The sequence below is a fragment of the Mastigoproctus giganteus genome, chromosome 13, assembly GCF_048544385.1.
Source record: "Mastigoproctus giganteus isolate SK-2022 chromosome 13, ASM4854438v1, whole genome shotgun sequence".
Classification (NCBI taxonomy): domain Eukaryota; kingdom Metazoa; phylum Arthropoda; class Arachnida; order Uropygi; family Thelyphonidae; genus Mastigoproctus; species Mastigoproctus giganteus.
Genome location: NC_143587.1, coordinates 119,862,928 through 119,890,607, shown reverse-complemented (window position 1 = coordinate 119,890,607; position 27,680 = coordinate 119,862,928). Strand labels below are relative to the sequence as shown.

At 39.3% G+C, this 27,680-nt stretch overlaps 1 protein-coding gene across 1 annotated transcript in view; it reads right to left on the bottom strand.

Annotated features, from left to right (window-relative positions):
• The window catches only part of LOC150076403 (voltage-gated delayed rectifier potassium channel KCNH8-like), a 271,262-nt gene that overhangs the window by 62,441 nt on the left and 181,141 nt on the right, over positions 1 to 27,680 (bottom strand). The window contains 4 exon segments of the mRNA XM_090387870.1: positions 4,810 to 5,047; positions 8,212 to 8,348; positions 11,938 to 12,075; positions 12,414 to 12,647. Of these exon segments, the coding sequence (XP_090243996.1) occupies positions 4,810 to 5,047; positions 8,212 to 8,348; positions 11,938 to 12,075; positions 12,414 to 12,647 (747 nt within the window).

Below are 27,680 nucleotides of genomic sequence, written 5' to 3'. Positions count from 1 at the left end.
AAATTCCTATATATCATTGACAAAACCCCATGACCTGCCCTGGCAGCCTGTCTGCATTGCTCAGAAAACTTCATATCTGACTGCACAATTACTCCCAGGTCTTTTTCATTTTCTACCACCTTAAGTGTAGTACCACACAGTTGGTACGTTTCTCTGGGGTTACTTCTACCCATATCCAGTACTTTGCATTTGTCAAGGTTGAACTTCAGTTGCCACTTCTTAGCCCATCTGCCCAAATTATCTAGATCCTGTTGCAGTAGCACACTGCCATTACTGTCATTAACAACCCTGACAACCTTTGTATCATCTGCAAACTTCGACATTAAGCCTGATATACCTTCATCAATATCATTGATAAATATACAAAACAACAGTGGACCTAACACTGAATCGTCCCCATACCTCTACATTTTATCCCCCAGTGTTCAGTCTCCCACCGCTACTCTACCTGTACTGCCAACGAAAAGCGAATGCTCCTAACAATTAAAATTTAAAATACCTAAATTAACACACTTGGGACCGCTTTCGGCCTAACTACATTCTACCGTTTGTTGCCCCTATATATATATAATTTTTTTTAAGGCCCTAACCACTGCAATATCAGGAAATCAGGTGGCAGGGCTTGCCAGAGTAAACTTTCAAACTGCTGGGTATCTGGTCTGCCTCCACGAGGTGAAGTGTGGGTAACGTTGGGCTCCAGCAGGGTTCTAACGGCTAAATGGACATATGAACAACGATACACAACATTACACATATTCACTTTGAAATCTCTGGCCTTTAGAGTGAACTGTAACATCCACAATAAAAGCAACGCGGAGATGGGGGAAACCCCTGGTGCCGTTAGACACGACTACACTTTACTCTTTGACTTCACACCGAAATCTTCTCCAGAAGGAAGACGTTAATAGCCATCTACCAAGATGGATCAAATTGAAAAACCCCAGGCTAAAATGACGGATAGCGGAGACATAACCAGCCAAGTACAACACGAAAACTCAATGACCAAAGATGGGACAAACTGCCTACAAGAAACGAACACCGGACTGACACCATAAAGCCATGATAGGAAGGGAGAAGAAAGTGACAAAACAACACTTGAAGGGGACCTGTAGTATTGCGGTAAGCCGGACCCAACAAGTCAGCAGAGACACTGCCGTTACATAACAAGACTTGTCACACCCACTGGATGAGCTCTACTCCAAGATGAAGCCGTCAAGAAACATACACTGGACTTGATAAATGCAGCGACGCTGCAAAGAGCTATACCGCGCCCTAGCGCGGTGCCTTTCCTTCTACACTCCCTGGCTCGGGCATGCATCACTGCCAACTCTGGAGTCGCCTTCCCTATTGATCCCATATTTCTGTCTTTTCCCCCCAACCTTCAATCTCCCCCCCCACTCTGCGTAAACAGCGTATGCCCCACACAGCTATCAAAATTCATAAGTACAAATCTAACTGCGTTGATATTAACCTTTCGGCTTCCATTTTATCCAGCGATTGCACAAATTTTTTTTTTTATAGGTCCTAGCCACTGAAATCTCAGGAAATTAGGTGGCAGGACCTGCCAGAGTAAATATTTAAAACTACTGGATACCTGGTTTGCCTCCATGGGGCTGAGTGCGGGCACCATTGGGCCTGAGCAGGGGTCCAGCGGCTAAATGGCCAGAGGAACAACAATACCCAACACTATACTCACAGGGTCCACACACTTTTAAATCTCTGGCCTTTCCAGTGAACTGGTACACCTACAAAGAAAGCAACACGGAGATGGGGGAAACCCCTGTTGCCATTTGATATGAACACACTTTACACTTATAGCTTCATACCAAGGCGATGTACAGAAGAGGCGCTGTTTGACTTCATCCTCCATATTGAAAACTCCACATCTAAATTCGAACTGGCATCTTGGTGGATTTTGAGGGTGCCTTCGACATTGTCTGGTGGGACAGCGCGTTGGCACGCCTCCGCCTAGCTAACTGTACCTCCCATCTCTACAAACTCTTCCAGAACCATTTCACAGAGTGCACTGTCGTGGTCAAATCCAATGTTCTGCAGATAACTAGACAAACCTCTCGGAGGTGCCTACAAGGTTCTGTGCTGGGGCGCTTTGTCTGGAACATGGTCCTGCACAGCTGGCTTTCTAAATCTTTTGAAGGAAGCAAAATTGTGGCCTTTTTTTCTGGGAAATCACGCTCCTACCTTGAAAACAAAGCAAATCTCGTCCTAGCAGATCTCTACTGTTGGACAGTTCTTTACAAACTTCAAATCAGTACCAGCAAAACAAAAATGATGCTTTTTAAATCAAAGCTCGACTTGCGCCGCCACTGCAAATCAAGATCTCCGAGAAACAACTTCCAATTGTGATACCAGTCCTAGGGGCGGTATGACCATAAGCTGAGCTTCTTTCCACATCTACAATACCTAGGGGATCAAAACGAAACGATTTTCAGCTGCAATCATGAGGATCTCCAAGAGCAACTGGGGGCTCTCCAACAAAACACTCTTTTTATATTATAAAGCCGGTTTCATCCTCATTGTGACCAACGCAGTAGGAGCATGGTTCCACCGGATTCAGCGAGTAAAAATGAAAGACAAGGTCAACTCCATTCAACGTGCTATGCTTCTGGCCACGCACAGATTATGCCAAACAGTGTCCACAGCTGCCATCCATGTGATAGCTGGAATTTGCGGCTTGATCTATTTGTAATCTTCAGAGTGCTGAACTTCAGAATTAAAGAGAAAATACCAACGAAGATACATGGCATTAAACTAAATCTCAATGCTAATCCCAAAGCAGAACAAGTTCGCTGTTATAACGAACTCGTCAACATTTGGCATTCTAGATGGAATGCCTCGCACACAGGCTCCGTTATCAGAAAATTCTTCCCTGATATCACTTTCACATCCTCGAAAACGGTAAAGAGACCTGGCTTTCTCTATCCTTGGAATCTACCTATTTGCTTACCGGACTCTGATCCCTCAACGAAAACTTGCCTCTACTGGGTTTGCTACCAACAGATCTCTCTCTCTGCGGCAGGCCAGAAAATTGGAAGAATCTTCTTTTCGAATGCAGGTTGTACGACGACTTAAGAAGGACCCTGCTGCAGGCTGTGCCAGGTATCTCGTAACATCAACCAGAGCCTCTACTCCAAACACCTGACAATCTAAAGGCATTCCAATCCCATGCATCCTAAGTCTTTGAGCGCAGGAAGCAGAGTTACATTGTTCTAACTGCACCTAACAATACTTCTTCAGTGACTTAAGGGATCCATATTCGCAGATCGGCGCCTCCGTAGCCAGGTGGGAAGGAGTGCAGTGCGTAGCACACGCTTCTTGATTAGACCGGGGTTCGAGCCAGTCACCACTAAATACGGAGGATGCGGAAAGGTCAGAAAACGACCACCGCATATCCCCGGAGCAATATGGCCTTAGTTGCTAATGCTCCTAAAAACCAAACAACATTCGCAGACCGCTACTTTCTTTCTTTTTTTTTTTTCACGAGCTCTGCCTGGAATTCCCACCCTAGTGCAGCTAGTTTATTTATTTATTTATTTATTTTAATATATTATTATTTTTTATTTATTTAATTTGTTCTTCACGCGCTCTGCCTTGAATTCTCATTCTAGTGCAGCCAATTTATTATTTTTAAAATTAATTCTTTATTAAATTATTTTATATTTATTTAACTTTTTTTCTCACGCGCACAGCCTTGAGTTCCCACTTTAGTGCAGTCTAATTTAAACTTATTTTTTTCTTAACTGCACCACGGGTGGGTTTTCCCTTTTTTTCCCTCTATTTTTTCCCGCTTCCGTCTTCTTTATTTTCCCCAGAGGAATCTGGCCCACCTTTTTTGAAGACTAGGTGGGTCAGTCTCTCTTGAGACAGTACGTCTTTTGCTGGGACTGGTCCACCACCCAGTGGTGTGGACAAGAACCCAGAATCATCTGCCCAGGTGACTGATGCTTCTGGGTAGCCAAGAGGCCAGAAGAGAACAACAGAACACACACACACACAAACCTACAGCAACACATTCTGGCCCTTTACAGTTGATTCTGTTCTTCATAGCGATACGAGACGGAGCTGAACTGACATTCTAGGTGACGTTCTATTATCGATTTTCCATCTCTTCTTGGACAAATATCTTTCACTATACCCAGCTTGAATTGTCGTTAGACTAATTTCTCACTGCCTGTCCCTCGTACTCAACACTTACTTGGAAGTCCTCTGTTCCATTTCCTTCAGGTACTGAATGACCGCAATATTGATCTTACATTTAAACTCTATTCTTCTGGCGCCTCCGTAGCCAGGTGGGAAGGAGCAGCAGTGCGTAGCACACGCTTCTTGATTAGACCGGGGTTCGAGCCCGTCACCACCAAATACGGAGGATGCGGAAAGGTCAAGGGAATGACCACCGCATATTCCCGGAGCAATATGGCCTTAGTTGCTAATGCTCCTAAAAAACCAAATAACAACAACAACAAGCTTCTTCTTCTAGAAGAAATTGCTGTTTACTCTGTTTTATTAATCCAGATTTTGTATTGATTGATCTTCCAATTCTCAGCGTTCTCACCATTATCTAGGGTCTGCATGCCTGGTAGGTGAGAAGTTTGTATATAAATAGCCTACGAAGCTCTCTCTCTCTCTCTCACCCTCACCGCATCTTGTCAGAAAAACAAGTGAAGTCTACTCTAAAAAATAATTGCAATTACTCTTCTAATAATAAAACAGCTCATCGTACACCACACAAAGAAATCGTGTGCTTTATCTAAGAGTTCCTTAGGTTACTAAAAAAAATCCGTTCCTTCTTACCAATGATGAAAACTGATTCCATGATGACGTCTGTAATGATTGTCTTGTTTAGAGATGGCCTCTCATTAGCATCCCTGAAGGTGGCGCTGTATGGTACAACTATTGCAACATAAAATGTAGCTACGAGTATTAACCAATCCCAGCACGTCTTAAAGACACCGTAATGAGAAAGGATGAACCTGGACTTCTTAATGGCCGCTGTCTTATATTCTGGCAATGCTGTGGAGTGGAGAAGGTTCTGGAAAAGGAAGGAAAGAAAATACGAATGTATGAAATATCTCAGTTAGAAAAATAGAATTTTTCATTATATGGTAGAATTATTGTTGGATAGTGTCTTTATGTAATATTTTTACTTTTTTTTTTAAAGGAGTTTGTCGTAAATTGAAAAATGAATCTACGTTGGGTAATGTTTAATGATGGAAGGTTAATTAGGGCTTTGAAAACAAGCCCTACTGCTGGAAAACAAGTGAAATTCAATCTGTCTGGTGCCTTTGTTTACAGAACTGACTGCTAGTTCAATGATCTTTGTCACTAGAAGATAAATTTTCTTTTAAGTAGTGGGTTATTCCTAGTTAGCAGAATATAAATCATCATATTGTTATAACACCATAACCGTTCCCTGAACAAAAGTTAAACAACCCTAAAATCACATATTTAAAAGATAAAAACGACCTCTTAGCTCTCACTGTTATCTGAGAAATATTTCAGACATTAAACAGTGAAGTTTCCGCCCTTGCTACGAGGAGGCGGGTCTCTACTATCTCATTCAGCTTAATTTTTTCCTTTGTCTTAAGCTCACATTATTTATACAAAGTTTTAAAATCCATATATTTACACTATTTAGATATATTTCCAATCTATGGGTCATATACTTCTCTATATTTTCCTTACAACAGTAATTTATTACAGGCAGTTTTCCACTTCTTCGGAAAATATCTTAAACAAGGGTTATACATTAAAAACCTTTATCGCTTCAACATCAATATTATCTTTATTTGGGGCCTTCCAAGATTTAGTCTTTTTGACAGCGTCCCTCAATTTCGTAATAGTGAACTGAGGTTCATGCATATCATTTTGATACATGTCATTCAATCTTCTTACACCTCACTTTCAGTTTTAAGATCGTCATCAATACCTAACTCATTCAGAATCCCAGAGACGAAATCGTCCCAACGCAGTGTCTTCATCGAGCCGGAAATGGAGGAATACTGCACATTCTCAACCTTTTATTTTATCCATGATTAATTTGCAAAGCATACCCTAAGGTCCCTGTTCCCTTGCAACTCCGCCAAATCTCTCCATACTTTATTTTTACTCTTCCATATCTCTCTCGGTTATATCTTCTTTTTAACTGTACATAATCTTGCCTTATCTCATCCAGTTCTTCCAGTCCACATCTTCTTTCCCTCTGGAAATGCTCACGAATCTTATTTACAGTTTTTAGTAATCTTGTTAAACTATTGTGCCACAATGGCACTGTATTAAATCTTTTTCACCCCTCTTCATTGAGCCTTTCGAAGCCCCAAACAACATATGTACAAAATCCACTCTATCAGCTGCCAGATCGCAATTCCATCTCAACTCATTTTCATCATTCAGATGTATTCTCACGATATTTGTAAACTCGTCCCTCCCACTTAACGGTGCTCACCACAGACCTATCGACATCTTTAATTACATAATTTCTATCAAATTCCTCAATATTATACATAATAAGTCGGTGATCGCTCATAGTCCACCCATCTCTTACATGCAAATCTTTTATTCTGTTCACCATAGAACCAGTACCAATATCACCTCAATGGTCTATTCTTCTAATGTAGAGGAGAACGTACTTAAATGTCCTCTTTTATTCATAATTTCCAGTCTATTTGCCAAAATACAATCCCCATACAAAATTCCTCTTGCAACAGTCTCTAAACTCTCCCAAAGAACCGAATTCGCATTGGTGCCCATTACGATCACAATAAATACTCCTTTACTATTGCTTATGCGCATCCTCTGCATCCTATAAATCACATACAGCTAATGCAGTTTTAAATATGTTTACCTGTTCCACGTTTTTTTCATCATTATTTGCAATAACGGTGTAGCATTGCCATGTTTGGATGTAAGGGTTATTCAGCCATATTGAAGACGTATCTAGGGGAGTTTAGTTTCAATATAAATAAGAGTAATGCAGCACTTTAAAAACAAGCCCTGCTGCTGGCAAACAGGTGAAATCCAATCTATCTGGTACCGTTGTTTACAGAACTGACTGCTAGTTTAATGATCTTCGCCACTAGAAGATAATTTTCTCTAAGTAGTGGGTTATTCCTAGTTAGCAGAACATAAATATCACGAAGTCGATAACCTTGCGCTATTGATTCATTTTCCATAGAAATCTTACTTGTGTCTCGCTGCGAAATCCAACTTCAGTCGCCGCTGGAGGCCATCAATAATTTCGTAGAATAGGTGAGGATGAAAATCAATCATTCACGACCTGGGTTGGCTTAAGATTTACCAGGCAGTTAAGTTGATGGTACCGAGAACTGAAGCAGGGGTGGTTCGAAGAAGAAACGCATAGTGCAGGAGAGGGGAAGGACGCTGCTGCAAAGATGCGGTAAATTTTAGATATGCTTTTGTCAATAATAAAGCATTTCTGATACCTAGGCTGCTTAAATCATCCTAAGGGACTGAGATTAAACTAGATTGTATTACTTTCTAATGCATTTGAACGGTACTCCTTTTTGCAAAGAGTAAGAAAGGGAGAACTAATTCCACTTCACTTCTCTAAAATTTGAATTTATTTTTTTTAAAAATTCGAAATGCTTTCGTTTACAATACCAATAGATGGTGCCACAAATCAAATACCCCAACTCTGTTTTAGTTGGAGAGTTTTTTTTTCATAGAAGGTGACCTTGCATATGATATCCTTTGCATATTATGAATATGCAGTGAAAACCATATTGCTACACAGTCATACTAATTGCGACAATCAAGTAATTTTAAGTAGCATAAGCAACCAGTATGCTACTCAAGTAAAGAACTACCTAGAAAATTAGTTAAATGTTTTCTGGTTTCCAACAAAATGGTAATTTACTTTTGCGCAATAGATGATTTCACTTCGTGGCTGAGTTAGTCGGTTTCGTACAGCATATGGACCATAGCAAATAGCGTATAGACACTTTCTGGAATTGAGTTGACGCTGCGTTGCAACTTGACCTGGATGTAGTCATCCTCCTCCATTTCAGATCTGTCCATCAGTTTTGTGACACAATAAACAATTTTCTTTTGTTTGAGGTTCGAGTGTTCTGACAAATACCAGTTTTCTTCTGACCAATTTTGACCGCTTTACCAGATAAGACATTTTATGGTATTATTTGATTAAGACAAAATAAATAAAAAACTTGCGCTGCTTACTTTATTTAGTTTTAATTTCGATTTCATCTTATCCTGTCGGTAGTGTCCCGACAATTGATAGAGGACCGCCCTACTTCGCCTCCTCTGATAGTGATTGCTCGGTAGACACCCTTCCAATTCCAGACTTCCGTTCGTATCTAAATAAAAAGGGAAAAAAATCTTTATTACAAACACACCAGTTTCGTTCAAAATAATGAAAGGATAAAAACGTGCAAAATGAAATTAAGAAAAATGATGTCTAACAGTAGTATTATAATGATGCAAGAAAGCGAACTTTTTATGCATCTGTTTGAAAAAAAAATACCTCTATCATATTATTTCTATCGTCAAAAAAGTCATTGTTCAATCCCTCCCTTGAACGACCTCTCTGCCTCGGCCTACTTGCAGCCTGTTCTAACGTTCCACAAGACTCTTTCCGAAGATACTTCTTATGATCTGCTCACTGTTCCTCTGAGATTTTTCGCCAATTCGGGAGCCATTAATAAAGTATGAAGTAGAACCGAATCATAAAAACACTCCAAAATAATAATGTGAATTTGGTTGTAGTGAAAACATTTTGAATACCAGACGTCCATACAAGTATTTCCGTTTATTTTATTTTCTGCATACCGTATGGAAAAACAGCAGACTTCTTTACTTATGAAAATACTAGAAAGGGGATGAATAAAAGTGGTCCACTAGATATCGAAGTGATGTTGATGATCCTGCTGAGGTACATTCAGGCATGAGAAATTCATTAGGGAAGACGATGCCAGAAGTTTATCAAACTCTTAACAGAAAGCTAAATGATTTTGTAATAAGTGAGAGGAAAGTGAAAGAGAACTTTTTGAAGCTAAAAAAAAGAAAGGCACTGGAGTGGATGGGTCTATCAAATTAAATTAAGGGAAGCAGCAAAGGAAGTAGGCGAACCCTTAGCCGTAATTATGAGAGCATCCTTGGATTCAGGGGAGGTCCCCGTTGACTGGAGGTGACGAATGTATTCCGATTTTACAAAGTGGAATCAAAGGGTGATACGAGTAATTACAGACCTGTTATTTTAACTTCTGTTCGAAGGAAAACAATAGAGTAACTGATTAAAAAAGTAATATAGGATCATCTAGACAAGACTACAGTTATACTCGAGACACAGCATGGGTTAGTTAAGGGCTTGCTTGTCTGGCCAGTTTGATTAGATACTACGATGTTCTAGTATCTAATCTGAAGAAACTGGATGAAAAAAGTAATTTTGGTGTCATATACTTGGATTTTAGGAAGGGTTTTAATACTGCTGCACATAAAAGAGCACTGTACGAAGTGGAGCAGTGTGGCATTAAGAGCAAGTTGCTGCGATGAATAAAGGGATGGTTGAGTGGAAGAAGAGAGAGAATAATAATCAATGGACACTGCTATGCATGCACTAATGTTATTAGTGAAGTCCCCCAGGGTCGTTGTTGGACCCACTGCTGTTTTTTTTCTATTTATCAATGATATTGGTGAAGCAATATCAGGCTTAATGTCCAAGTTTTCAGATGATACAAAGGTTGGCAGGGTGGTTAATGGCAGTAATGACGGTATGCTACTGCAATAGGATCTAGAAAAGTTAGGCAGATGTGCTGAGAAATGGCAATTGAAGTTAAACATTGCAAGTGCAAAGTACTGCATATTGGTAGCAGTAACTCCAGAATAACGTACCAACTGTGTGTTACTACACTCAGGGTAGCTGAAAATAAAAAAGACCTGTGGGTAATTTTGTAGTTAGATATGAAGTTCTTTGAGCAGTACAGACAGGCTGCCAGGACAGCTCATGGGGGTTTTGTCAAAGAATATACAGGAATTTTTTTTCTAGCAGGGATAAGGAGGTGATTTTTCAGTTGTATAAGGCAATGGTCAGTCCACACCTTGAGTACTGCATACGGGTCTGGAGCCTCATTTAATAAGCATGTAGAGCTGCTGGAAAGAGTACAGAGAAGAGCAACGAGATTGACAAGTGGAACAAAGGGTAACATTACCCAGAAAGACTTAAATTCGGAAAATTGCAGAATCTGGAGATTAGGTACATGCGAGGTGATCTGATAGAGATATTTACGGCTTTGAATGGATTGGCAGTATCAGTGGTGATGGGATTCTTCCTCATGCTGAGATTACGCACATGAAGGAGCATAAATTCCAATTGAGGAAGGATGTTTACAGAATAGATGTATGGAAGTTAGATGTATGGTGGTTGATTCCTGGAACAAACTTCCGTCTGTTGCGGAGGTTGATAGCTTAAATAAATTCAAAGAATAACTAGACAAACCATTGGAGGGAATGGATAGGCGAAATGGGATTTTTTTCTTCTTCTGATGCTGTATAAGCTTGCATCATTTGCCATTACTAGTGCAAATGCTAATACCTCTTCCTCGAATTGACACGGCAATTCACAGATAACTCTGTTCATTGTTGGCGTAGTTAAGGATGACTTACAAACATAAAGGTGTATTCTTTGCATCGTGATAAATGGGTATTTTCAAATTATTTCGATGGATGCTACTCTCGCCGGATGCACAGTGATTGCAATCGTTGTCCTTCTACACTGTGTAGAAAAGACCTACATTTAAAATTCAATCCTCTTCTGTGGCCAATTTACTCGGTATTGTGCGAAGGTAGAACAATTTTTCTTCCAGAAAAACAAGCAAATGGTCTGCAGAATATATGCAATTTACAGAAAATACACTACCATCTCTTGACTTTGGCTACCTTGCCTAGGAACAAAATTACAAACAACTTTCTGTTGGGAAATCGCTGTGCTAATTTATGAGAAAATAGGTAGATATATAAATGCAGCAGTTTTGAGCTATTTAAGTCATGACAATTCACCTGGAATTTTCTTTTTTTTTTTTTTTTTTTTTGATTTAATGTTCTCGCGACATTTAACTTTCCCTTAAATTTGGCAATATTTACTGAAAATAATCTTCCCTGGATTTTGTTGGATTAAAGTATCGCCTGAACTCCCAAACGATTTTATAACAAAATCATTATTCAACGCTGCAACACTTTGGGTTTCATATTAAAAAAATGTAAGTTGAAATAAACCGAAACGGCTAAAAGAGAAATCAAATAGCAAAACATTACTGTGGTATTAGACTACTTTTTCATAATAAAATCGCTGTAGTTTGGCATATCACTGGAATTTTTTAGATGTTATTTGGAGTACATAGTTCTCGAGTTAAATTTTTATACATTATCATAAACAAAAAAAATTATTTAATGTACTTTAGTTTGTCTCTGGGTTGTGGAAGAAGGATGGTTAGATATGTATTACAGACAGGCTTTGATGAAGAATAAAGATAAACTTCCAGGGAATGAATTTTACATAAAAATGAAACCTGACTATGTAATATAGTAATGATTTAAAAACATAAATACCGAACTAGAAGAAAAATTTAATAAGGAGATTAGGACGCACTGACCGTCTTGGCTTTCTAAGCAGATATCAGGCACATTAAGAATGGAACATAACAGAGATACAGAAAGATAAAAAGAATTTAATGAATGAAGAGAGATCAAATCGGAAGAGGTTTAGGTAAGAACGTGGAGATTAAAAAAAAAAAAAAAGGTTGAAAATGAAAAAAGGGAAGACCAAGTGAGGGATGTTGAGTTACAATACATTTACTTGTTCATTGGGATTAGAAACGAACAATCACAGGTGAAAAACAAATGAAACTGCCAGAAAGAAGAAAACGTAAATGAAACAGAGCTTATCTTTACCATTGTCGTAGACTTCGTTCATCTCCAATTCTGCCGTCTTGGACTTGGTGATGTCTTTGTGAGAAGCAAGAAACAGGACCACTTCGTGCTTCTCATTTTTGATTGGAACGATGTCTAATAAGCACCAGAACGGACTACCTGGATGAAAAAAAAAAAGGAAAAGTTCAGTTAAACAGCTTTCTATCAAAAGGTTTAAATAAAAAATACACTGGAAATAAATCTTTAGTCGGAATGAATGCGACTAACAGATTGACTAAATATATTTATTTTGTTACATATTATTTTTTATGCGCCAATAGTTTCACTCCTCAACACCTATTTCAGCTAAGGATCTACATTAGGCTGACAAATTTAGGGCAAAAAGTGGTTTACAGAGTTCATTAAATAGTTATTAATTACCTTAATTTTTAGAATTAAATTTCATTGAGCGCAATGAAATTTGAAAAAAGAGAAATAGTAGTATTGCGTTTCCTTACCGTTTTTCTTATAAAACATGACTTCCAACTTCAACTCCATTTTGTTGTCCAAGGCAGTCTCTATTTGCTGTTTGTGATCCTCGTTAGTTTCTGGTCCATATAAGAAAGTGCAGGCACAACCCCTCTGCATAATCTGGGCCCGGGGGAATCCGGTCAGATCGCAGAAGCCGTCTGAGCAGTAGACAATGGGATAGATACTGGGCACTTGAGCGTTTCCTAGCACGAAGTTGCTATCTGTGAAGAAGACAATAAGATACAGACTGAGAAAACATTGGAGCGAATTTTTGTACACCTCAACGAATAATTGAATGTTGTTTATGGGCTATAGAAAGTGCAATTCCCTATCTAATTTAAGAAACGAACCATCTTACCATCTTCGCCTGTCTCACATGCATAGTATTTGTTACTTACCACGTTCTAACAGAAGTAACTCGGCGTGAAACCTTGCGATAGGGAAATTTCAAATATAGAAATAAGAATGAAGGAAACTGAAATTGGTTTTAGTCTTTCTGACTGCGCTGCGTTTTTTTTTTGTTCATTCATTTTCTTTTCTAGTCGTCACGAGTTCCTCCACCAATTTACGTATTTAAATATTTTATTTTCATCTCAATCCCATCTTTTAGTATCTGTCTTTTTCATAAATACTTTTTTTCTTCCCACTAACTTTCCAAAAAAAAATCCTTTCTTTTTAAGTCTTTACATATTCTTGAAACTTTAGGATTGAGACAGACCTGTGTAATATGCATGGCGGTATTTGCAAGATGCGTCAGACTTATATCTATGTTAATTTCTCTGTGGTAAGCATGCATCCGCACCTGCTGTGCATCCTAACAACTGTAAATACCTTGGTACCCCCTTGTGTGCCCTGCTCTACACCCGAGATCATCTCGCTGGAATATTTAAGACGGCAACCCGTAAGAAATAAGTTTTCTTCGTGAAGAAGAAGACGTAGTTCAAGTAGCGAAGTAACTGAGAAAGTCGTATATCTTTTCAGAACCACCTTCCCAGAAGGCACTTGTACATCATCACCGACATTAACATTCCCCGAGTGTCGAAATTTTCGAGCATCCGCGTTATAAATGGACAATTACAGCAACATTATCCCATCCCGTATATAAGCTAGAGGAATTCAGCCTGAAGGTACTTACTGGAATGAATTCTACCAGCGTGTACAGCTGTCAGTGGGGAAACGTTAAGGAAGAAGTACTACGATGTTTATGTCGCTTGAATTAAGAAGATGACTATCTGGGCGAATATGAATGGGTTGCGCCAAACTCGTGTTTACTATTTCGTGATCGGTTTGATTCTTTAGAGGATATACGCAAATTAAAATTTGATCTCAATAATGAAGCAGAGTCTGCGCTATCAACAGTCTTTCGGGATGTACTGTAAATAGAATTTTAGCTTTGTTAGTGTCAGCTCAAGGTTGCGTGGCTTTTCTCTCAGAAATTCTGGTGTTTCATCCAGCCAACCAACCAAAGAATACAAGCATTTAGACGCAATATTCTGACGCCAAACTAAGGCGCTTAACATACGCCAAATCTAACCTGTTGAGACAGGCGAGGATATATCCTAAACTGTTCTCAAGAAATTGCTTTAATGTTGAGCCCAGGCATTTGTAGTGGTAGAGCTGTTGCTGGATTCTTACATATTCCAGAGAGGAAGAACCTTATTTCAGCAAGATGGAGCACCATTTCCATCGAAGTGAGTTAGATTTCTCAAGAGAGCGTTCAACAATAATCTCATTGGCCTTATTTTTAGAATTTTTTTTTTTGTATTTCCGTGAGGTAACAAATACATATCCGTTTTATGAAATTTCCAGTTCATCGCGGGAAGTTATGTCCGCCCAGTATTTCATAATGTGGTCTCAATGTATGACACGATGCTGCACAAGCTATTTCAAAATTCGCGTCGAGCTTCCGTGGCTATAATCTGCGATAAAATAAGCCGTCAAGTCTAGAGATTTTTTTTTTGTGTCAGCGTTGCCTATCGAGATAAACGTGTTCCAACTTTTATTAGGCAATTTCCGTTTTACTCGAGATTAATTAAGCGGAGTTTAATAGGTTTACTCAGCCAGTGTACACAATTTCCATTGGAGAAGAAATACGCATTTCCATAGCAGAATTCTGTGAAGTAGTCTATTCGTGTAACCCCTGAAAGACTCCAGAGTATCTATGGATGGCAACCATATTTCTACATGTTGGGCTTCTATGAGGCTGAAGTCCAACTTTGGGTAAGGCGCCCCAGGCGCGATAATTAAATACGAAGTGCCTTTTTTTTTCTAGAATTTTCTATAACTTTCCTTTCTGGTACACGTTCTTATAGATATGAAAAATAATTCTTAAAAAATATGCATACTGTCTCTTTGAGAACGTCGATGAGATAATACATATTGTTCCTCATTGAATTTATCCGGTTTCAGTATTTATTCCTCACTCAGTTCTGTTTGATCGTTTTCCCACACTCGGTTTATCGCAGAATCCGGCTATAACAACCCCAGAATTGGGAGGAGGGGTTTAGGGAATACGTGTTCATCACGCTGAAGATAAAACGAATTTTTACGTCCATTTTGTTTTGTCATTGCTTCTGTGGAGCACGAACTAGCAGCAGGAACTATAAATAGCGTTTCGCGCGAGGGACTACTTGGTAAAAACCTTCAAGACAGAGACGCCAACGTGAAATGTTCTTTGTGTAGCGTGTTTCTAGGAGAGCACGTGCTGACAAATTGAATTAGGGATGCACGCAGGAGAGATTTTATAACGTTGAAGCACCTGTTTTTGGCGAGCTTGGGTAATGTAAAAGTTTTTTTTTTTTTTTTTTTTTTTACTGCTCGCTGTAGTGCTTCTGTCAGCTTGAAGAATATTATGTTAAGTAATTAGTCTAAATTAGACTTCTCACTGAAAGTTGTTGGGATTTAATTGTAGAAGGAAATTCTAAGCATGAGGGGATTCCGAATATGATTATTCATCTCGGTTTTATTTTTTTGTAAAAACAAGTGTTACATAATCGAAAAGCAAATGCCAGCTGAATTTTCCAGCGATGGAGAATTTCTAACTGCTACGCATCAGTTTTAAAGTTCTTCTCGAAGGTTGCGTCCATCATCTGTGATGAAATTCAACAAATTTCACGCAAGAAGAAAATAATAATAAATAAAACTGATTCACTTGTTTAGTGTAATTTTTTTTGAATAGCATTGTAGGGCATCCGTACTTTGACACTGACCACTTCGATACGGTCGTTCTTATTTCTTTCTTTTGGTTAGTACCTTTTGAGCATCTAAAACGAAGAGGCATCCGTACGCTCTCTGTTAATGCCTTCTTGCTTAGTACAGTTGGTATAATCCTCGTTCTTGCCCACACGGTCTAGAAAAGAACAGAGTTCGAATCCTGTCAATGACGCGAGGAATTTTATGGCTTTTTTTTTTTTTTTTTTTTTTTTACAAGTGACTGAGTCTCAGATGAGGATAGCATGGTTTTTGTGCTCGAAACTTGGGTTTCGTCCAGCAATCAGCACACAATTTATAGACATAAAATATATACACGGCGTAATATGGCCTAATTTGATGATGCGTCTAAATCCCTACAATAACTAACCAACATCCTCTCTGTAATAACAGATGAACTCAGTCTCAGTGAGAACAACTCATAAAAATTCCTCTGGTCTCTCGTTGCCGAGTTGGTTTCATTATAATAACGTTATAATCTGAAATGTTAGGAATCTCGTTTAAAAACGTTGTGTATATTAAAATCACCCTCGTGTAATAGAACTGAGGATTTACTACTTATCTTGTGTACCAAATTATTTTAAAATATTTTAAACCATAAGCGTGTCGAAGCAACGATACTTGAGGGACATCAGTATCCAAAATGAATGGGTAAGGGAGTCTCTCCCTTCACTTTCCAATACGGATTCTTTTATTCATATTAATTGTTTTTCTAAATTGAGATTTCTTTTAATGAATTCAAAACAAATCGTATGCGTCAAAATGGATATGCCATAATGAAGCCATTGTCATTAGAGAGAAAAAAAAATCCTCAAAAACATTAATAGTTTATGTACAGTGATCTTCGTTATCTTGGCCAAATATCTAGTCTGACTCACCAATACTTTCGAAATGGCCAAAATTCAGCCAACCCACTTTTGTGAATACATTCCAGAAATCGGTGGGGATAAGTGAACAGAGAGTTGTTACATGCGAAGGACCGAGAAAGAAATATTAATTTCTTTCTCGGTCTAATACAAACAGTTTGTATTAGAATAGGATTATATTAGGAAACACTTCCGTTTTAAAGCGCACTCACAAATGATTTTATATTTTTGGGAAATGACTCCTAGAAATTAGAGGATATATTAAATTTCCCAATGGGTACTATTAGATTAAGGGTCTGAGGGCAGAACTTGGGACTTTTGCGTCTCGCACCTGGCGGAGAAGACCTGAGGTAGAATCCCTTCAATAACGAGAAGTTTTATGAGGTTTTTCACGCCGTGACTGAGTTAGTAGGTCTCGAGCAAGAGTAGCGTGGCTTTTCCTCTCGTAAACTTCAATTTTTCGTCCAGCAAACAGCTAAATCGAACAACATTTAAATAAATAACAATAAAGACTAAGGTTTTGCGCAATATTGAAATAACGATTAGCTGCCTTCTTGTATTGCGTTCGTCAGATGGCACCACTTGTTTCCACCGCCATCATTACCGTAACTGATTTAACTGCGCGGAAAGGGAGGTCATTAGCATCTCTTGAAAAATCGATGCGAATGTACTAATATATTTATACGTACCACATAAGAGGGAACGGCTCTGCATAAATAAAACACAGCAATCGGGACACTTTACAATAATTTCAATTTATCTGATACCGCTGCATTTGTTTGATAATGAAATTTTTGTGAATCGAGAAAATCCGTCATCTTTTTAAGGGAAGGAAGAAAGAAAAGAGTAGAAGCAAACATTCTTTGTTTGGTCGTATTAAAATGGTTGACGAAGACAATACCAAAAATGGAAAAATTAGGGACTACCAATATTTTTTAGGGAGTAATGACGTAAGGTTTAGTTTCGGTTGGGTTTATTTTAATCTGTGTTCGCTCTGCTTGAATAAATACAAACATAACGTCCTTTTTATCAAGGAATAACTTTTATATCTTTGTACTTTCTTAAATTGCAGATAGGATAATACTTTCTCGCCATCCTTGCTTTTTCCTTGGTATGTGCCACTTGACCCATGTTTTTATTTTGACAAGCGAGACGTAAATTAAAGGGAAAAAAAATGACGCATTATGTTGTTATATCATGCAGATAAAATTATTTTTATAATAAGCCAATTATAGAAACTAATGACAATCAAATTATTAAAAGCAAGCTAATCCCCCCCCCCCCCCAATAAGAGCATTGACCGCATATCACCAAATTGATGAATCAGAAAAGTAATGATCATTAGAATTAGGAAGTTCCAGAGGAGGTATCCTCTCATCACATATTCTTCTCGATTTTCTAACTACCGATGGACGCAATTTCTGCTTTCTTTGCGCATGCAAATGATATCGTAGTTAATCAGGAAAGCGAGTCATTGGCTCCCAGTATCTCATTAAATCCGATAAAAATCAAGTACATCATATTTTCGTCCAAATCTAACAACTCATCATTACGTTCTTATGGTAGATTGTAGCCATCTTAAGCAGTTAGGTTTCTTGGAACGATATCGTGAACTTAACTTTAAAATATCAGGTACACTATCAACGATCCAAAGCAATAAATCTTTCTGGAATACGGAACTGATTCTTTCCTGAACAGGACAAAAAAAGTGTAAAATTTTATTTCAGTTTTACTGCTTCAGTAACATACTAGGTTAACTGCCAAAATCTGGTCTGCGGTTTTCAATGTAGAAGCTTTGGGAGCATGGAATACTGAGTCCTGAAATAGCGAATAACCGGTTCCATCCTCCGTACTCAATCCCTCTGAATCTCAGATCCATAGCAACCTCAAATACACTCCAATACAACATAGAGGCTTTGATTTTTAGATCATAAGCTGTGAAGAGTTTATGAGAAATATTTCCTGGGATTGTTTATGGATTTTGCTGGAGCGTTTGACGCAATTGACTGGAATAGCGTGCTCATGGTGCTTGAGAAGGCAAAGTGTTCATCAAAAATTGATGCTGTTATTAAAGATTATTTTTGCGATCGTATAGCTACAGTGAAGCCTGGTAATGTCTGTGTTGTTACACGAGTATATTGGGATTGTCCGCAAGAGTCAGTATTTGGTCCTGTAATGTGGAATATGGTAATAAATGCATGGTCGGTGCGCGAATTACCAAACTCGAGTGTGATTGCTTATGCGGATATTTTGGTTTTATTAGTGAGAGGAAACTCTAGACTGAAACTAGAGGAAAGGTCAAATACTGTCCTTCTGGCACTAAACTTGGTGTGATGTTCAGAGATTGCGGGTGTCGGCAGCATAATGAAAGGTAATTTGTTCATCAACACGAATTTTGTGGTGTTAATGGATGGAAAGAATTTACAATGTGTGAAAATTGACATATCTCTGAATTACAATTGATAGGCAAACGGGTTTCGTCTCTCACATAAATCATTTGAGATAGAAAGTGGATATATTTGTAAGTATGATCACTAGGATAATAAGATGCGATTGGGAAATCCGTGGCAGGCCATTAACTATGCTTTATGAGTGTGTATTTTTACCAATAGTGTCATATGAAATACATGTGTGGCTTGATTGTGCTCTGCAAAAAGTGTCCAAAAGATCAATACTGCTTTCCCTTAGTATGGTCTGTCTTACGGTCTCAAACGTAGCGCTTCAGGTGTTGACAGATGGCTGCCGTTGGACCTGTACTTGTATATAGGGCACTGTATTTTTATTACAGAAGAGGAAGGCTGTTTCACAAATTGACGATAGCATTGGATCTAAGTAACCGTTATAAGGAGAAGAAAAGAAGGATTTGATAAGAGCTGACTACTCTTTGGCAAGATAGATGGAATACCAATGATAAAGGTTTAATAACAAAAATTCTTACTTCGGGTTACGCACAGGGGCAGAGATATGCTAGGTGTTTTCGAAAATTTGTATCCGACATACTTTCTTACAGGTCATGGGTCCTTCTTTGTAAAACTAAATGTGTTAGGAGTGGCAAATCGAGTTACGTGCCATTGAGGATTGGTGTCATGTACTCTACATCTGTCAGGAGTAACGGGATCTGCGAGAAGAACTACAGGAACGATTGTGGTGTAGTAGAGTGGACACCAGGTGTTGCTGTGGAAAAAGTCGGAATAACTTCTTTGTAGTGCAAGATTTTTCACTGGCGGTTTTTCCGAAGAGACGGGTACCATTGGAAATGAAGCAAAATGCACTGCGACTGCATCATGCAGCTCATTTTGTCTTTTCGGTTGATAGCTACTAATGGTTTGTGCAGCATTTTCAAGTTATTCTGTGACATTCAGCATCAGGTTTGCTATAGGAGAATTTATTGGGGACTCCTGTGAGGGATTAGACCACTACGTGAACTGAACTGTGTGAAGAGCCCACATCTGTAGAGACTACTGATGGCTCAGCGATTTAGTGTATGGAAACTGTGTACCAAGCGTGTGCTCGGAAAGATCAGTTTTACTATTTTTGCTGATCGTATAGCTACAGTGAAGACTGTCTGGTTTCTCTGAGGTAAATATGTTGTACATGGAAGAAATAAATGACGAGGAGATATCAGAATTACATCTGACAAGTTTTTGTTTTTCTGTCTTCAATTTCTCTTGCTCTTTCTTCTACGCTCCTATCACTCTATTTTTCTTGTCCTAGCTTGTGCTTTTTTTTTGCCTTGATATTCTTCCTCTCATATTGACGTTGGAATCTTAACCCTATCTGTATATGCTTGAAGAGTGGGACTCAGAAGTGTCAGATAGTAGATCCCTGGTCCTGCTCCACGCGCAGGGATGGAAATTAGCCTGTTCATCCTGCTGTGGCAGTCTATGGCGAAGTGGCCAGTCACTCAATGCAAACAACATGACCCAACGCTACACCATCACTACACTGATTATCTGTACGAATATCTACATACACTGATGTGCAAAATTTAAGGACCAATCAGGTTTTCGCCTGTAGCTTCTCATAGGAGTGGCCTGGATATGGGAAAAAATATACCAAAGGAACCTCGTGAGGTACAGAAATGATGAAATGAAGGAAACAACACCGACACAACAAGGGAAATAAAATGGTACAGAGGGACTTTATTCAAAAATGGCAACATAATACTGTCTGCCATGATACAGATGCTTCACTGCCAAGATGGAACAAAGGGAAGAGGTGGTCCTCAAGGAGATATGGCCACCCCTAATGTCGATGCAGGCTTTGCACCGCCTGTCCATACTTAGAACAATGTTTTTGATGACTTCTTGCGGTAACATCGTCCATTCCTCTGTCAGCGCCATCTTCAGCTGGTGAACATTTTCTGGTGGGTGTGGACGTGCCTCTAGACGTCTCCCCACAGCGTCCCATATGTGTTCGATGGGATTTAGATCGGTGGAACGAACAAATGTCCTCACTTTCCAAAAGCATATCAACAGCTGCAGTGCGATGGGGTGTTGCGTTATCATCCATAAACACGAACTCTGGGCCAATGGCACCTATGAATAGATGCACATGGGGAAGGATTACTTGAGTACAGGATCGTGCACCGGTTATAGTACCGCCTTCCAGTTCTGGAGTTGTGTACATCCATCCAAGATAACGCCTCCCCAGACGAGAACACCTCGACCGCCATATCGATCCCTTTCAGTAATATTTGCGGGGTGATACCGTGTGCCAACCTCTTTCCAGATAAGCTGACTTCCAGAATCGCTGCTGAGACCGAATCTACTCTTATCAGTAAAGAGTACCTTAAGTAAAGATTTTGTGGTTGTAACCGTTAGAAATAGTGTTGGTCCTTCAAGTTTTTCACACCAGTGTGTTATACGCAAAGTTGCCATAGTTTGGTTGGGGCCGCATAAAGCAAATACTAAATATGTTCTGATGCACATTTGTGATATTCTTTTGTATCTCATTGTGATGCAGTGCCTTAACTGTAACTGGTGATCTTATTGCATCTCCTTGTGATGTAATGATTGCCGTGTAGTATTTACTTTGTCCTTCTGCAATCATCATAGTAAGCATCCTATAGTGATGTGGACTGGTTCCTAATTGTTTTATTTATGTAGTTACATTTGATCTACGCGTGATGCAGTGGTTCAAGCTGGCCTGTTCTTTCCTTCTGTGTGATGCCATCTGTTGATCTAAGGTGTTATCCTCTTGCGATTTAATGACTTAAATGCAACTAGCGAACTTATCAGGATTGTACATACCAGAACATGAACACTTCTCTATTCATTTTTAGTTATTATCAGAACGCAGATAGCAGATCCCTGGTCCAGCTCCACATGCCAGTGATTTTAACCAACTAGTGGCGGTATGTATTATATTGTTGTTTTGTATTATATGTATTGCATAAATTATTTGAACGGTATTTTACATAGGTGGTGCGGTTTCTAGGAAAGCTGGTTGGAACCATCAATAAATAATAATAAAAAAATGTTCTGATACACAAGGGACGTTGCTCGCTTTGTGTGACCGGCCACTTAGACTAGCCGGCAAACGGCAAGCTGCCACCAGCTAGTTACCCTCCCTGGCACGTGGAGGAGAGGTCTACTATCTTGTACTGTACTGATATTCGCCTACCAGCTGTGATGTTAACCATTGTAATTTTTGTGTGTTTATTCGTGGAATATCGTATGTATTTTAATTTACACATTTTTTAAGATTCCTCAGGTAACCTGTATAGGCAATCATAATTCACATTTTCTTTGTGATTAAGTTATAATAATTATTATTATACAGGGGTTGATAGTCACTGACTGACAGCACCGCGAATAAAAGACACTTCTCTAAAGTAATATTCTCCTTTATACTTCTGTTTAGGGTTTCTAAACAGCAAATCAATACTTGCTTAACCAGAGTGGAAATCTCTTTAATAATAGGAAAGGGGATTTATTACTCCACCTGGCTAACTGTAGCCAGGTGGAGTAATAAAATAAGAGAAATGCGGAGACAAACATAGGTTTAATAAAAGGAACCTTGGGTGTGGATAGAATTTTCACGGCAATGATGAAATAATAAAAGATTTTTTTCTTTTAATCGTTAGAGGTTCCTCTAGCAATGTCATCCTAGCAGAAAGAATCGTATTAATTATTGGTTCTCATGCTGGAAGACATGAATGCCACGCTCCAATTCATGTATTCGTATATCCAAATATGGTAACATTTTGGTCCAAAGGCGTTGGATATTTGATTAATGTTTAAGAACGATGAATATGGAGCGGGCGAAGAGATTTTCTGAAAATGATTTTTTTCAGCTGGGAGGATTCAGCACTGTCGCACGGACTTGATTTTGGCGATCCGTTCTGTTTCTTTTCTAGCAGAAAGAAAGAGGAGTAAAACAGAAGTTTAGCAGGAGCATGCCGATTTGAAAATACATTCTCCACTTGTATTCTTTCAGACTTACAAACCGACGAGAGGTGATTTAACCCGATTTTCTTTGTGTTGTCTGCTGAACAACGCTCCCACTAATATACGCCGATACTTTACCGACTCGAATATACGAACCCCGGCGAAACACGGCACCTATCACGTGTCAGAATATCTTTGCCGTTACCATAGAAACGTCAGCTTTTTTCGATTTTTCAACAGAAATATCGACGAAAAGAAAACTCAGAACGGAAGTCGGAGATAAAAATTCAATAAAGCAACCCCCCCTCCCCATTTCTTCCTTTCACGCTCAGCCATAAAAGAAGTGAAAGATCCTTAGCACGTATCTCCGTTTTCTCTTTAGTCAGGTGTCTTATTTTTTCCCTTTGGTGTAAAATTTCGCTTAGAGAAAAGGCACTTTGGTCCAGAGCTAATAGTAGCATCAATCAGGCTCCTGTTTATGTCGGAATAAAGCGATTCCCTCTCATCAAGTTGTAAAACCCTGTTGGGGCCACTCTTGCAACTCGCACAGTTACTTTACCCGAAGCGCGAATTATCCCTTAATAGCAGCACGGCTGTGCCTTCTTCGTACTCCGAGATTAAGATGCTACTTTAAAGCCTACTTAGTGCAGTAAATGCCTGCTATAAAAGTAAACGTGCTGAATATTCCACAAAAACAAGCTGTGGTGATCATTTTATAAGCCTGGACTGTGAGTACGTGCCGATAGTTGGGCATTGGGAACTGAACAACGAACATGGAGTAGGTGAAAAGAGCGAAATATCTTTGCGCGTAGATTTCAGTTGGCACCTGGAGATATTCTTAAGACGTTGTTGTTATTTGGTTTTCAGGAGCATTAGCAACTAAGGCCATATTGCTCCGGGATATGCGGTGGTCATCCCCTGACCTTTCCGCATCTTCCGTATTTGGTATTGACGGGCTCGAACCCCGGTCTAATCAAGAAGCGTGTGTTACGCACTGCTCCTGTGTTACGCACTGCTGCTCCTGCCCACCTGGCTACGGAGGCGACTTCTTAAGACGGTACACGTTTGTATCTTACGTAGGACAGCACCCAAACGGCAGTTCAACTCCGCCGTGGTATATCGTTCAGAACTCTGTAAAAGGCCCAAAAATGTGTGTCTAATGTTATGTTTGTGTAGAGTATTTTAAAAAAATGGGGAGGAATTGTACAGAGAGTGGAAAAGGATCATATTCCGGTGGAGCCGTCAATACGTAGCTAGGCGAAAAATGACGTTAATTATGTCATTGTTAAGAAGGCAAGGTAGCAGTCACTGGAGAAGCCAGAAGATGTCACCTGTGAGCGAAGGCTTGGCAGGAGTAATCCTGGAAGAGTTGGAAATTTTCACTGGAGCTTAGGAGAAAAGTCTCTAATTTCCGAGAATCAATGCAAACGAGGAAGTGAAGAAGGTCCAAATAAAGTTGGGAGAGAAAGAGGATATGGTCCCAATCTTCAAGATGGCCACAAATACAAAGTGAGAACTTAAAAGATTAAATGCAGCAAGTTCTGCATTAAGAGATCCGTGACCAGTCAGAAAGAAAAGTACACGGGCTGGGATGGAACCATTTCAATGTGGATTCACTCGTGGTGAAAAGGTACTTGCGGAATAAATTTTCAAGTGACCTGTCATGCTAGCGTTGCAAAAGGATGTGCCAGCAGCATCTCTTTCCAGCATTTAGATCAGATGTAACGCTTTCGAATATGTCAAAGAATTAAAGGGAGATTCCATGCCGAATGTGATAGCATATTCCTCCATATAACAAAACGAGGTCTAGGGGGAGGTATCCATTTAGAATCTACAGGGCAAAAGCGGATACAGTCTTGTAGGCCCGGTTCATTGCGAGAATTGATTGAAGTTTAGTTTGAACGGTACTCTTTTTAACTTGCAAGAAAGCTTATGAGAGAAGTACCGATCATCATTATTATTATTATTAATATCAATTTATTTCCGAAGAAATGTCCTTTTACAGCTATGCAGCTAGAGGACATGAGTTATATACAGAGAAAAAAACATAAAATACAGACATATGCATTGCATACAGAGCCAGATACAATATACGGCCTTAAACAGCCACTGGTGAAGATACAAAAACATAAAGTTATAACAAATACAAAAACATAAAGTAACAACAAGTACAAAAACATAAAGTTACAACAAGTACAAAAACATAAAGTTACAACAAATAAAAGTGCATCCGGATACATCGAAGCGTGGATATTGCGGTATCACAGAGAGTCCACCTAGAGCATGACTAAGGCATACATGTCTGCAAGAATGGAAGATCTGTAGGTTCTGTCCTTGCAAAGTTTCTCAGCGTCTATGGCTAATCTGTTAAATATTTGGAAGGAGTTGTGTGGAAACATGTTGTCCAAGGAGGACATGCTACGCAGCTTCGATCTGTATGGGGAGGTGTTGGACTGGCATCTTCTCCTGTCGGACGGTCTGGCGATGATATCCCAAATATCGGGTGACCTCAGTTTTCCGGATAGAAGCTGAGAGAGGGTAAGAAGGTTCCTAGAGATGATGTGATACCTCCAAGGAAGCGTATTAAGATTGGTGACCAGAACAGATTTTAAGATTGTAGGTGTTAGACCGGCAACCCTATTTAGCCATTTCAAGATCCAGAATTCCAGGGAGAGGAACCTGGCTTGGTATGATGAGGGTGTTGAGGACCATATAGTCGAGGCATATAATGGAATTGGGAAAATACAACGAAGAATGTATTTGATGATAAGGTCCGGGTTATGGATGTTGGAGGTCTCTTGTTTTACTGCCCATAAAGCCGAATATGTTTTCGTTCGAGTGGCATTAAAGTGAGGCAAGAAGGTGAGGTCTTTGTCCCAGATGATACCCAAATCTTTATGTTGGGTGACTTTTTTAACTGGAGAATTCGCAATAATGATGTCCACATCGTTGGTATTTTTCTTCTTGGTGATAGAGAGTTGTGCAGTTTTCTCTTTATTAATGGAGAGCCCAATCCCATGAAGGTAGTTTTCCAGTTTATGTAGCTGTCGGTTGGAGCTCCCAGTAATAGACTGGAGAGACTGGGGGCATTTTGTGATGACGAAGAACTTAATATCATCTGCGTAGGTGGTAAAATTAGTACGGTTTGATAGGAAGGGTTCTAGAGATGCGGCGAAGAGGGCGGCAGAGAGAACGCCCCCTTGGGGGAGCCCTCTGGAGCAGAGAATGTGGTGATTATGGTTTTGATTTTTGATCCATAGGATCCTGGACTGAAGGAGTTTCCTAAGGAGAACTAAGATGTTGCCAGAGATTTTGAAATAGTTGCACAGTATGGTACATAATGCATGGGTGGACAGATTGTCAAAGGCCGCCTTAATGTCGAGAAACACAATATCCAGTTGCTCTTTGTTGCTTAAGGTACTTTCAATTCTGAACAGTGTGTCCAAGAGGTTGGTGATCGTGGAACGTCCAGGAAGTACACTATGGAGGTATGGAGGTTTGTGGCCGAACATGTGATGGATGAGAGCAGGAAGTATGGCTTTTTCCAAGATTTTGAGAAAAGTGCATCCTACAGAAATTGGTCTGTAGTCATTAGGCAATTTTGGGTTAGACTTTTTTGGAACTGGAGAAACATAATATGTGTTCCAGATAGCAGGGTAAACTCCTGTTACGACGACGGAATTGAATGCATCAAGCAAGAGATCAATGATATATACACTGCACAGTTTAACCATGAAAATAGGGAATCCATCATGCTCTGACTGCTGAGAGAAATTCAGTGGTTCCATACGAAGCGGCTGCTTCTTCGATGCATACAATGAAAACGACAATACTTTCTTTGGTTAAAGATATCTTTTACTGTTTGAGTGCGATTTTTATATAAAAATGATGTTTATATTCATAGTTCATGATCTTCAAGTCATCCACAAAGTGGGAAGAAAACAACATCTTTCCTCATCCATGTTTTGGGAGTCTCCTGCGAATGAGCTCCATTTTTGTGAGAAAGTATGGAGATCAGTGCAAAGTCGTATCAACAAGGCAATCCGGAGAAAATAGAGAAACCTCATAAAGAAGTTGTTTTAATGCAGCAAAATGCAGTATCTTACACTTGGGGAAGATCAACCTCAACATAACTTATACGCTTGGTGGTGTTGAATTAAAAACAGTACTGTAAGAAAGGTATCAGAGTTATACGGACGAATATGAAGTTGTATGAGTAGTGTGAACACGCGGCCAGGAAAGCCCATGGTGTCTTTTCGATAATTTATCGAACTCCCTATAGAGATAGGGAGGCATTATCCCACTGTATAAGACTGTATGTGGAAACACCATGTCCAAATATGGAGCTTCTTGAGTCCAAATACGGGCAACTCGCATGGGAAAATTGGCAAAAAGGCGACCGCATGAGGAAAGACTTTGATTACGTGGGCAACAGAACTTGGCAAACCAGGTACCTCAAAAGTGACTTGATTGAGGTTTATAAGGCTCTGAGAGAGGTTATTAAAATGAATGAGGCGGAATTTTCACTGTTATAAAGAATTCAAAAATTGGAGGCCATGAATTGAAATTAGAGGAGGGAAAAAGGTTTAGACTAGGTTGTAGGAAGTTTTCTTTTAGTCAGCGAGTCGCTGATTACTGGAACAAGTTGCCTTCGCAGGTAGTTGAGGTTGGCAGTTTGAAGAAATTCAAAGGTTAACTGTATATAGTTACTTGCATGAGGAGAGAAGCGCATAATTTGTATTTTGATATCTATTTTTACTTTTTCTTTTTTTTCGGAAGGTGCAGC